At 42.7% G+C, this 13,314-nt stretch overlaps 1 protein-coding gene across 5 annotated transcripts in view; it reads right to left on the reverse strand.

Annotated features, from left to right (window-relative positions):
• Positions 1-13,314, reverse strand: part of setd3 (SET domain containing 3, actin histidine methyltransferase) — a 172,102-nt gene that overhangs the window by 86,535 nt on the left and 72,253 nt on the right. For all 5 annotated transcript variants that reach the window (XM_070879564.1, XM_070879562.1, XM_070879566.1 and 2 more), the window contains one exon: positions 9,645-9,901. In XM_070879564.1, the coding sequence (XP_070735665.1) occupies positions 9,645-9,901 (257 nt within the window). The remainder of the gene's footprint in view (positions 1-9,644; positions 9,902-13,314) is intronic.

Consider the following 13,314-nt stretch of genomic DNA (forward strand, 5'->3'; position numbering starts at 1 on the left):
CGCCCGCCCGATTCCCTTTTCCATGCAAAAGGAAAATGGCAGAGTGCAAAACTGACCGCCGATTCGTTATCACCTGTTTTATGCTGCAGCCCAAGACAAATTTATACCCACAATATCTAAACAGATGTTTCAATAAGCACAAGAAGCAAAGCACTGTTCAATTAGAAATACCACGTGACAAGTTTCAAAATATTGCACCTCCCCCTATTCTTACAATACGGCATCAGATCACACTAGCCAAAGGATACATGAAAATGCAGTCAATTCTTTGAGAAAAGCACCTCCTAGTGTTCTCCTGCCTCACAGCAGACTCTTTGTTTAAAAAGGTAAAAATACCTTGTGATCAGCATACACATTTTTACCTTCTCCATCAATGTTTTACCAAAGACTGACTTACTTACCACACTGGGCAGAAATGTTACTTTGGTTATTTGGTTGAAGAAAGTGATTTAGTATTAACTCTAATCCTACATGGTAGCCAACACTGATGCCCAAAGTATTATTGTGTTCAGGACTGCATCTCCAAATTTCTTGCACTGAAAGTCTCTGATTACTTTTGTTAGCACGTCAGCATTATTCCTTAAAGTCAACTCTAGCTCTAGCAGAGCCAAGCTCTTCTTCATCTTTACAAAGAAAAGGCACACGAATTCTCAAGGGAATCCAGGTGGGCCACTAGCAAATAAGTGGGGCTCTTTCTAGCTCATGGAGGAAACAATCCAAAACTAGTTCAGTACTGCTCTTAAGTAGTGTCCTTTTGCAGCCAAGGGATTATTTTTTTCAACTGCAGTCGCGATTATGCAGGCAAAGAATAGACAGAGTAACAATTCTCGTGGCAAATAAGATTTTCCAATGGGAACCCTTCTCCCTTCTATTTTTCCAAGTCACTGATTCGGTGAAGCATGATACTTCACCCAGGTGGCCACTTTACTAGTGAGAGTGTTAGAAGTCTATCTGACGAAGCAGGGGCTGGCAACCAAGCATGATCACATCCTCATCTGATATCTGTACTGCTGCACTTTCCAGCAGGAGTCCCCTGATGGCTCCAAAGCTCTGCATCATGCTTTAAAAAAAAAATAAACAATGGATACTAGAGACCAGACTGCAGATTCCTTAAGATTTTCATGAGTCCAGAGAATGAGTCAAGAGTTGTAGGGGTCGAAATTCAGCTCCCCAAAAGGATGCTTACCGCTGGAAAGCGGCGGCGTCGAGTGGCCATCGACTTCTGGTCCAATAGCTGCCGTCAATGAAATTCAGCTCGGGGATTTTTCTGCCAGTCCCCACTTCCGCCCCCGACGACCGGTCCTAAGTGCGTATCACCGATCTCCCGCACCTCCAGCCAAATTCAGCTGTAAAAATACTCGATCCGCTTTTTCTGTCGGTGCACCTGGTCTTTTGTGTGTGGGACTTGGCTGCGCGGCGACCATTAAAGGCGAGGGCCCACTGCCGCGGCTGCCATTTTATTTGTTTTTGCCGGCCGACTTCCAGGTCGTCCGGACAACTGTGTCCTTGGGTTCGGCCGGGTCTGGTCTCGAGTACCACCCCCCTTTTGGGTGCCAGACCGCTGACCCAGCCGAAACCCTCCCTGATGGCCCAGTGGACCAAACCTAAAGAATCGCTACTTCTGTCCCCTTTAAGTGAAGGGGAGAGACGCGGTGACGCACACGCGTAATGACGTCATCACCGCTCTGCTACTGACCGACAGCGGCGGAGATTCAATCACTTCCTCTCGAGTACTTACCGCCTCACTATGACAGTCTTCCCTTCCGCTTAAAAAAAAACGACAATGAGCTGAATTTTTCGAAAGAGGCCACCTCATCCGACGCGGCGCAGAAATCACTTCAAAAGTGGACAGTGCGACCCGTTTCGAGTGAATTTCGGCCCCGTAGGCAGTTGGATCCCAAAAGCTCTGCAACTGATCTAGTCTGAAACACTTTTAAGTGCCTTTGTCATATTTCAAACATTTACTGATAAACATGATTGTATATGGCTTAGCGAAGACTGTCCTTACCTCCAGTAGTTGAGGTCACTCTGCACTCTGTTCCAGTAAAGAGACTATGGGCAGTTACAGATGGAAGTTAACTCTTAATAATTATAAAGGCTACAAAATATACATGCTGCTCATTAAGTGTGTAACGGTGAATCACACAACAGTCTGCCTTGTATGGCAGAAATCCTAATACAAAAACGTGCTAAGTGAGCATGATAAGGATGCAAACTCAGTATATGGCTTGTAGTAAAAGCTCTCCAAGTGCATGCCACCCACGCTTCTGGCCACAGATTTGATAATTGGTGTATCTCTGATTTACTTCTACAATGTTATGATGCTTTTAAAGTCACCTGATCTCAACTACTCATTTCCAGGAAGCAGGGAGGCACGAGTGTGATGAGGTGTCAATCACAGCTTGCAAGGCTGAATTCTTTCGGTGTCACGGTGCAAACATGAAGCTCTACTTCATCGTAGCACCCAAAGGCCATCCATATGAATTTAAGTGCAGCTGTTTTCCTGAGGATTCAGAAATAAAGAACTTGCATTTATCTAGCACCTCATCGTGGTCCCAGAACATTCAAAGTGCTTTAAAATCAATGGATCACTTTGGAAATGCAGTCACTGTTATGTAGGAGAAATTTGGCAGTCAATTTGCATGCAACAAGTCCCACAGACAGTAAATGAGATGAATGACTAGCTAATCTGCTTTTAATGGTGGTTTGTTGAGGAGGAGTGTTGGCCATGACATCGGGAAGACGACTTACTCCTCTGCAAGTAGTGATTTGGATTTCTATGTCCACCCGAATATGCAGATGGCACGTCTGACAACGCAACAAACCCAGCAGGAGAGCACAGAATTATCATTCTAGATTACATGCTCAAGCCCTGGAATGAGACTTCAACTCACAAATGTCTAACCCAACTGAACCAAGGTGACATTTTTATATCATCCACATGGTGCCAGGTGAGCTACATAGCAGTAGTCTACTTTCACCTTCTGTTCTTTACTTGCTTCCTGTTGAGGGCCAATGGGAAGCAGTTCTGTGCTTTACACTGCCTGAGAGCAGTTCTCAGGAGTTGTGAAATGTCAGATGCTGGACACAGCTAAAAGTGTGGAATTCAAACCTTGTTTATACAAGGGATGTAGCAGGAGAGCTATACATGTATACAAACAGCACTTTATCAAAGTAAAAACACCATGAGGATTTCAGTTTTTATATGATCGCCCCTCTATTCCCACCTTCAGCTGCTTACCTTTTACATTATTATGCAGAGCACCTATAGTATTTGACTTCATTATTACTTCATTAATTGGCCTTGCAAAGTCCATAATGGTACACAAACTGGTTAATTGAATTAGATAATACAGGATTCAGGTGATTTCACTGTTGGCTTGCTGGAAATTACAAATGTAATTGTGTTATATGCTGAAATACGTGCAAGCACTGAAGGCAGAAATGGAGACAGACCAATGAATCCCTCGAGTCCTGAAACACAATATGAGAATACAGATATCTGTCATTTGACCTCAACTGTCATATGTGCTTATGATTTTGCCACGCAATACAATTTATATTGTATAAATTACATAGTGGCTACACATGAAATCTTTCCGCATTGCAAGAAAAACATATTTGCCATTGTTTTGTTAATTATATGATGTTACATATTTGGGTCTGTTGTAGATACCATTGCAGATTCAGTGGCCAGTTGCTCCCGTAAGCAACCCAAGTATCTTAACTGCAGGACAATTCCTCTTGTGACCTGAAAAATGTTCCCCCTAACTTTCTTTGGGTGCACGGGCCCTTAAAGGCTGCGTGGCCCAATTTTCACATTGGAAAAGCCGATGCTGTGCAGCTTAGGGGGAATCAGATATGAATGTCTTTCGCTCGTGTACTTTTTCAATCTCTCCGAAGATAGACTGAGCAAGCACTTAGTGAGACAGTTTTGCCACAAATTGATAAGTTGCTGTATTTCACAGCAAAGTGAATGCAAGAACTACAGTTGTGATCAACCAGCGCAACTGAACTTTGCACAATAATACAAAATAAAGAACCCACCATGCTTCACACATCTTACTCGACTGAGACAAAATGACATCTAACTGTCCTCCAGCAGTTCTACCTCAGTCTTGGTGAAAACCGTACAGTTCTCTCATTTATAAACCTGACTGCCTGCCTGTGTCTCTGTAAACAGAGATAAAACACAGACATAGATCAAATACTTTCCAACACAATGGGTGAAAAATGTTTTCCACATGAAAACACATAGGAATAGTAGGCCATTCAGCTCCTTGAGCCTGTTCCAGAATTCAATTCGATCATGGCTAATCTGTACCTCAACTCTTAGAAACATAGAAACATAGAAAATAGGTGCAGGAGTAGGCCATTAAGCCCTTCGAGCCTGCACCGCCATTCAATGAGTTCATGGCTGAACATGCAACTTCAGTACCCCATTCCTGCTTTCTCGCCATACCCCTTGATCCCCCTAGTAGTAAGGACTACATCTAACTCCTTTTTGAATATATTTAGTGAATTGGCCTCAACAACTTTCTGTGGTAGAGAATTTCACAGGTTCACCACTCTCTGGGTTAAGAAGTTTCTCCTCAACTCGGTCCTAAATGGCTTACCCCTTATCCTTAGACTGTGACCCCTGGTTCTGGACTTCCCCAACATTGGGAACATTCTTCCTGCATCTAACCTGTCGAAACCCATCAGAATTTTAAACGTTTCTATGAGATCCCCTCTCATTCTTCTGACCTCCAATGAATACAAGCCCAGTTGATCCAGTCTTTCTTGATATGTCAGTCCCGCCAACCCGGGAATCAGTCTGGTGAACCTTCGCTGCACTCCCTCAATAGCAAGAATGTCCGTCCTCAAGTTAGGAGACCAAAACTGTACACAATACTCCAGGTGTGGGCTCACCAAGGCCCTGTACAACTGTAATAACACCTCCCTGCCCCTGTACTCAAATCCCCTTGCTATGAAGGCCAATATGCCATTTGCTTTCTTAACCGCCTGCTGTACCTGCATGCCAACCTTCAATGACTGATGGACCATGACACCCAGGTCTCGTTGCACCTCCCCTTTTCCTAATCTGTCACCATTCAGATAATAGTCTGTCTCTCTGTTTTTACCACCAAAGTGGATAACCTCACATTTATCCACATTATACTTCATCTGCCATGCATTTACCCACTCACCTAACCTATCCAAGTCACTCTGCAGCCTTATAGCATCCTCCTCGCAGCTCACACTGCCACCCAACTTAGTGTCATCCGCAAATTTGGAGATACTACATTTAATCCCCTCGTCTAAATCATTAATGTACAATGTAAACAGCTGGGGCCCCAGCACAGAACCGCCCCACTAGTCACTGCCTGCCATTCTGAAAAGTACCCATTTACTCCTACTCTTTGCTTCCTGTCTGCCAACCAGTTCTCAAGCCACGTCAGCACACTACCCCCAATCCCATGTGCTTTATAACTTTGCACATTAATCTCTTGTGTGGGACCTTGTCGAAAGCCTTCTGAAAGTCTTACCCGCTGTATCCCTCGATATGCTTCTCCATCAATCACAGTCTTTAAAAAAATTAATTGACCCAGCACCCACAGCCTTTTGGGGAAGAGAATTCCAGATTTCCACTTCCTTTTGCATGAAAAAATGATTCCTCATTTCACTCCTAACTGTCTAGCTGTAATTCTAAGATTATACCCTCTTCTTCTGGGTTTCCCATCAGAGGAAATAGGTTTTCTGTACTTACCCTATCAAATCCCTTTATTATTTTAAACACCTCAATAAGATCACTCTTTAACCTCCTAAACTCAAGGAAATACATGCCAATTTTATGCAACCTGAATCCTCATAATTTAGCCCTTTAAGCCATGGTATTATTCTGGCGAATCTGCATTGTACCCTTTCCAAAGCTAATCTATCCTTCTTGAGGCAAGTGCCCAAAATTGGACGCAATGGGGTCAGAGAAGGCTCTATACAACTGAAGCATCACTTTTGTATTCCAACACCCTGGAGAGAAAGACCAACATTCCAGTAGCCTTTTCAATTATTTCTTATACCTGTGCACTAGCTTTGAGTCATTTACGTACATGGACACCCAAATTCCCTTGGTCCACCACAGCTCCATTAAGAAAATATTCTGATTTGTCTTTCTCAGATGCAAAGTGGATGACCTCACACTTCCTCATATTGAACTGCATCTGCCATTGCTTTGCTCACTCACTTAGTCTGTCTATATCCCTTTGTAACTTCCTGCTCCCATCTATACAACTTACTGTGCTTCCCAACTTGCAAACGTGGATATACCACTCTATTCCTTCATCCATTTAGCAATATATATTGTGATATCCCGCTAATCTGAGAACATTTCTTTGATGTCTACTCTCTATTTGTTAAATTACTGACGCAGGTCACAAGGTTACTCTAATTCGGTGCGCTCTCATTTTTCCTAATAATCTCTTGTGCAGAATCTTATAAAATGCCTTCTGGAAGTCCATATAGACAGCATCCATAGGCATTCCCCTATCCACCTAGGGACCTTCTCAAAATTCAATTAGATTAATCAGACATGACCTACCCTTCTCAAATCCATGCAGAATCGCTTTGATCAGTTCATACTTGTCTACGTGCTCAGCCTCTCCGTTTCCAATGCTATATTCCAGTAACTTCCCCAAAATTGATGTTAAACTGACAGGTTTGTAGGATTCTCCCTCCCTCGCTTCTTAAATAAGAGAGTGAGTGACATTTGCAATTTTCCAATCTGAAGGCACAATTCCTGAATCTAGAGAGCATTGAAAATTTATGATTAATGCATATGCAATTTCCTTACATATTTCTGTTAATACCCATGGGTGGAAACCATCGGGGCTTGGAGACTTGTCTATTTTAAGTCCTATTATTTTCTCCATTACCATTCTTTTTTTAAAAAGCTTACATTAAATCCACAAAGTTCCTCCTCATAACTTATTTTTAGGTTCCCTTGTATCATTGGTATTTTGTCCTCTTCCTCTACTGTGAAAATGGATACAAAGTACTAATATAACAAGTGTACCATTTCCTTATTATCTATTATAGTCTTGCCTGCATCTATCTGTGATGGACCCACATTCGCCATGACTACACTCTCTTGATATTTTATAAAAACCTTTGTTGTTGGCTTTGATATCCCTTACAAGTTTTTTTTCCCATACACCCCCTTTGCATCTCTTACTACTTTCTTTGTATCTGTTTTTTGTTGCTTTTTACAATCAATTGTTTATTCATTAGCATTTCACACACAGGCACATAAATTAATCAAAAAGACAAATGTAATGCTGGTCTTTATATCTAGAGGACTAGAATACAAGGGAAAAGTACAGCTATACTGGTTAGACTGCAACTGGGGTACTGTGAGCAGTTCTATGCACCACATCTTAGTAAAGATACATTAGCCTTACAGAGACTGCAGCGTAGATTTACCAAATACCTGGATCCAGTGCTTAAATTATGAGGACAGATTACCCAAACTAGGGTTGTATTCCCTGGAATTTATAAGGTAAAAGGGTGATATGATTGAAGTTTTCAAGATATTAAGAGGAATGGATAGGGTAAAGAGAAAGAAACTATTTCTGCAGGTTGGGGAGTCCAGGACCAAGGGCCATAGTGTAAAAATTAGAGCCAGGCCTTTCAGGAGTGAAGTTAAGAAACACTTCTAAACACAAAGGGTGGTAAAAGTTTGGAACTCAAACTTAAATTCAAAGAGCAATTGATGTTAGGTCAATTGTTAATTTTAAATCTGAGATTGACAGATTTTTGTTAACCCAAGGTATTAAGGGATATGGGTAAAAACGGGTTTATGGAGTTAGGTCACAGATCAACCAAGATCTCATTGAATGGCAGAACAGGCTTGAGGGTCTAAATGGCCTACACTTGTTCCTATTATTTATAGTTTGAAAAAATATTATTAGCATATTGACCTTTGATCAAGAAGAACTTGAGAATACACAATGCTTATAAAAAATTAAAAAGTAACTTTTCCAAATGCTTTCTGTGGAGAAAGTGTCAAAAATTGCTAAAAGGCAACAGTCTTATTCTATTTAATATTAACTCTGGTTCACTTGAAATAAGAAATTAAAACACAGAGCATGTTACCTACTAGTTCTGACCAATATAAAACAGTTAAACTTGCAAAAACATAAAGCTTTTTAGTATGTGGTAAACAACTGCAGAGTTGTATTTCCTCTGCTGGGTGTTCTCAAATCAATGCAGCAGCACAAAAAGCCTAAAAAATTGATAGTGTAATGGACTAGTCAAATTTTTGCATGGCTCTATTGAATTATTAAAATTGCATCAAAACAAACTAAAAAGAAACACAGTTGCACTAGGTAGGAGAGCCAAGGCAGGGATTTGTGGTCTGGGGGCATGGTCAATATCCTGGAATTCCTTATGTACCCCAACTGTAGGAGCACCGTCAGCAGGACTGCAGCAGTTCAAGGAGAAGGCCCACCACCTTCTCCATTCAACTATGGATGAGTAATAAACTCATCACCCACCATTCCAAGAACAAATTAAAGAAAGGTGAGAAGGGTGTGGATTTTTCTTTTAAAATATCAGTTGTAACAATTGGTATAATTCACAAGCGTTTGTAAAATACTGAACATCTCACCCTCTGGTTATTTTAGAATCCTGCAAACTCAATTTCAAGTCCTATTGCAAGGAATAAAGAAAGAGTTGTATATTATGGATGCTCAAGCAGTTATTAATCCAGTCTGTGTAATTGTTGAGTCAGGGAGGTGAAGCTGGCTCTAGTTACACTACAGGTTCCCTGTACATACCCAAAACATTAGACTTAAAACAGGGACTAAAATTTAAACAGTATTTAAGAGGGTCCTTTAAAGAGCTGGTCATTTGAGTGAAGCCAATGTGAAGCCACCTGCAAGGGCATCTTCATGGTGGGTACCCTCACTGGCTGGAATCAAATTTTGGAGCCAAGTAAGCATGCCGATCACATAACAGTTCTCTTTCTGGAACTGTAATCATCAATTTTCAGCAATGTTCCCCAATAATCAACAGGGGCAGGCTTGAAGATGAATTTAGTTCAAATGACCTGAGGCACATGAATATACTAGAACACAAAATATTAGATGTACATTATGAAGTGTTTAATGTTTTAAAACCATGGAATAACTATTCCAATCACTGCTGTTGATTCAAAGATACAGTTCATTACTTGTCTCACCAAAAGCAATTATCCTCTAACTGACCTCAGGATGGGCTGCATTTTGCAAGAACTAAATTTTGACACCCTAATTTTGACACCTTAGCGCTCTTTCAAAGAGCCGGCACAGACACGATGGGCCGAATGGCCTCCTTCTGGGTTGTAAGATTTTATGATTTAAAAAACAGCCCCACTTTAGCAGAACAACACATTGTGCATGATGTGGTACATGACGGACTTGTCATATACTAAACCTATCAGAATTAGTGAGCAATGCTATGGTAGACCCATCAGTAGTTAATTAAGAATAAATATTAAAAATGCCTCCCAAGCCAGACCGCATTTGACATTATGTTTTTAAAGAAACAAACAGCAGCTGGCTGATTTGTTGGATATAGAGACCGGCCTTCAAACATATGTTTAAAATCACTGCAATGGGTAAACTCACCTGGATAAGTTTATAGAAGTAAGCGTACTGACGAGCAGTGTTTTTATACTGACTGAAGACATCATGGATGGCTTGTGTTGACTGGAGGTAATGTACTTCTTCCTCTTCAAAATACAAAGGGGTATGATACTCCGTAGGTAAAGTCTTAATGTAGGGGAACCAGAAGGAATTGGGATTCAAACGTTCACAAAGCAGGTGAAATGCGAGGGTAATATTCCCCATGGCTTGCAGAATCCGGTCTTGTGTATAAACAGGACCTGGATACCAAATAAAGTACACATTTTAGGCTGGCATTGTTAGAGCAAGAAAAACAATTAATTAAACCTCTACAACTACCAGCAAGTCCAGAAAACTACTGCTTCCCTGGGCTAACTAGCTTTCAGCTCAGGCACTACAGTGCTGAGACTAACATAAATGTCACAGTATTAAGGATATTGAAAGCATCAGGAGTAACTTCATTACAGTATTATCCCGAAACTAAAATATACCTAGATCTTACTTTATAAAAACAATTCCAAAGAGAAAAACAAATAATAGAAACATAGAAAATAGGTGCAGCAGCAGGCCATTTGGCCCTTCGAGCCTGCACCACCATTCAATATGATCATGGCTGATCATTCAACCCACCCCAGCCTTCTCTCCATACCCCCGATCCCTTTAGCCGTAAGGGCCATATCTAACTCTCTTTTGAACATGTCCAACGAACTGGATTCAACAACTTTCTGTGACAGAAAATTCCACAGGTTCACAACTCTCGGGGAAAAAGTTTCTTCTCATCTCGGTCCTATATGGCTTACCCCTTATCCTTAAGACTGTGTCCCCTGATTCTGGACTTTCCCAACATCGGGAACATTCTTCCTGTATCTAACCTGTCCAGTCCCATCAGAATTTTATACGTTTCTATGAGATCCCCTCCCATTCTTCTAAAGTCCAGTGAGTATAAGCCTAGACGATCCAGTCTTTCCTCATATGTCAGTCCTGCCATTCCGGGAATCAGTCTGGTGAACCTTCGCTGAACTCCCTCAATATCAAGCACGTCCTTCCTCAGATTAGGAGACCAAACCGCACTCAAGGTGTGGTCTCACCAAGGCCCTGTACAACTGCAGTAAGACCTCCCTGCTCCTATACTCAAATCCCCTCGCTATGAAGGCCAGCATGCCATTTGCTTTCTTTACTGCCTGCTGTACCTGCATGCCTACCTTCAATGACTGATGTACCATGACACCCAGGTCTCATTGCACCTCCCCTTTTACTAATCTGTCACCATTCAGATAATAATTTGCCTTCCTGTTTTTGCCACCAAAGTGGATAACCTTACATTTATCCACATTATACTGCATCTGCCATGCATTTGCTCATTCACCTAACCTGTTTAAGTCCCCGTGCAGCCTCTTAGCATCCTCCTCGTAGCTCGCACTGCCACCCAGCTTAGTGTCATCTGCAAACTTGGATATATTACATTCAATTCCTTCTTCTAAATCAATAATCTATATTGTAAATATCTGGGGTCCCAGCATTGAACCCTGCGGCACCCATTAGTCACTGCCTGCCATTCTGAAAAGGACCCGTTTATTCCCACTCTTTACTTCCTATCTGCCAACCATTTTTCTATCCACGTCAATACATTACCCCCAATACCATGTGCCTTAATTTTGCACACTAATCTCTTGTGTGGGAACTTGTCAAAAGCCTTTTGAAAGTCCAAATACACATCTACTGGTTCTCCTTTATCCACTCTACTAGTTTCATCCTCAAAAAACCCTAGATTTGTCATGCATGATTTCCCTTTCATAAATCCATGCTGACTTGGCACTGCTTTCCAAATGCGCTGCTGTTACGGCCCCAAGTTTCCACATGATTTGCTCCTGATTTTTTAGGAGCAACTGGTGTAGAACGGAGTATCTTAGAAATCGGAATGCTCGTCATTTAGTTTGCTCCAGTTCTAGTCAGTTAGAACAGTTTCACTTTGGAACAGAATTTTTTTTTTTTTTTTAAAAAGGGGGCGTGTCCGGCCACTTACGCCTGTTTTCAAAGTTTCGTCAGTGAAAACTTACTCCAAACTAACTTAGAATGGAGTAAGTGAAGATTTTTGTACGCTCGTAAAAACCTTGTCTACATTTTAGAAAATCAGGCGTAGGTTACAAATCAGGCGGAGGGAATGGGGGGGGGGGGGGTGTTTAAAAGGGAAGTTTACAAACATTAAACACTTCAGTTTTACAAATAAAGAGCCATCATCAATAATAAATGATAAATACATCAATAAATCAACCAATAAATCAATCAAAAAAATTAATAATGTTTTTTTTTTAAATCAATAAAATATTTTCTACTTACTGACTGCAGCACCGGGAACCCTCCAACACCGGGATGGCCCCCCAGTGTGTCTCTGTCAGTGTCTCTATCTCTCTGTCGGTCTGTGTCTGTGTTTCTGACAGGGAGGGGGGTAGAGAGAGGGAAGGGGGAGATGGGGGGGGTGGGGGGAGGGGAAGGAGATTGGGGGGTGGGGGGGGGGAAAGGAGATTGGGGGGTGGGGGGGGGGGAAAGGAGATTGGGGGGTGGGGGGGGGGGGAAAGGAGATTGGGGGGTGGGGGGGGGGGAAAGGAGATTGGGGGGTGGGGGGGGGAAGGAGATTGGGGGGTGGGGGGGGAAGGAGATTGGGGGGTGGGGGGGGGAAGGAGATTGGGGGGTGGGGGGGGGAAGGAGATTGGGGGGTGGGGGGGGGAAGGAGATTGGGGGGTGGGGGGGGAAGGAGATTGGGGGGTGGGGGGGGGGGAAGGAGATTGGGGGGTGGGGGGGGAAGGAGATTGGGGAGGGAGGCTGAACGGCCCGGGCCCACTGTAGCGCGCATGTGCAGAGGTCCCGGCACTGTTTTCAGCGCAGGGACCTAGCTCCGCCCCCTACAGCTCCTGCTGCGCTGCGCCGAGGGCCAGAGGACCTGCAGGGAGCTGGAGAATCTGGAGGTTTTTTTTAGGCGCACTTTGTGGCCCGAAAAACGGGCGTCCAGGTCGGGACTGCGCCGTTCTCGGCACGGCTCGAAACTTGGGCCCTGCATCTTTAATAATTGACTAGCATTTTCCCCACCACCGATGTCAGGCTTAAAATCTTAAAATATATAGCTTCAATTGTAGGATCTATTGTATCTCCCATCCTCTGAAAAGGATGGTTCTATTGTCATCACGGGGGAATCCAAGCCGTGCTGGCCCTGCCCCACCTCTTTCCTACCCACCCTCCACTCACAGTTCACTCCATAGTTTATATGTAAATAGCAGTGTAATTTTGGCAGCAGTGCTCAAGTTGTAGATTTAGGAATTTGAGCACTGGGTTTCATGTACAATATTCATTGAGATTAATAAGAACATAAGAAATTGGAGCAGTAGTAGGCCATATGGCCCCTCGAGCCTGCTGCGCCATTTAATACGATCATGGCTGATCCGATTATGGACTCAGGTCCACTTCCCTGCCTGCTCTCCATAACCCCTTAATCCCTTATTGTTTAAGAAACTGTCTATTTCTGTCTTAAATTTATTCAATGTCCCAACTTCCTCAGCTCTCTGAGGCAGCAAATTCCACAGATTCACAAAGCTCAGAAGAAATTTCTCCTCATCTCAGTTTTAAATGGGCGGCCCTTTATTCTAAGATCATGCCCTCTAGTTCTAATCTCCCCCATCAG

This window comes from Pristiophorus japonicus, chromosome 4 (assembly GCF_044704955.1).
Source record: "Pristiophorus japonicus isolate sPriJap1 chromosome 4, sPriJap1.hap1, whole genome shotgun sequence".
Taxonomy (NCBI): Eukaryota; Metazoa; Chordata; class Chondrichthyes; family Pristiophoridae; genus Pristiophorus; species Pristiophorus japonicus.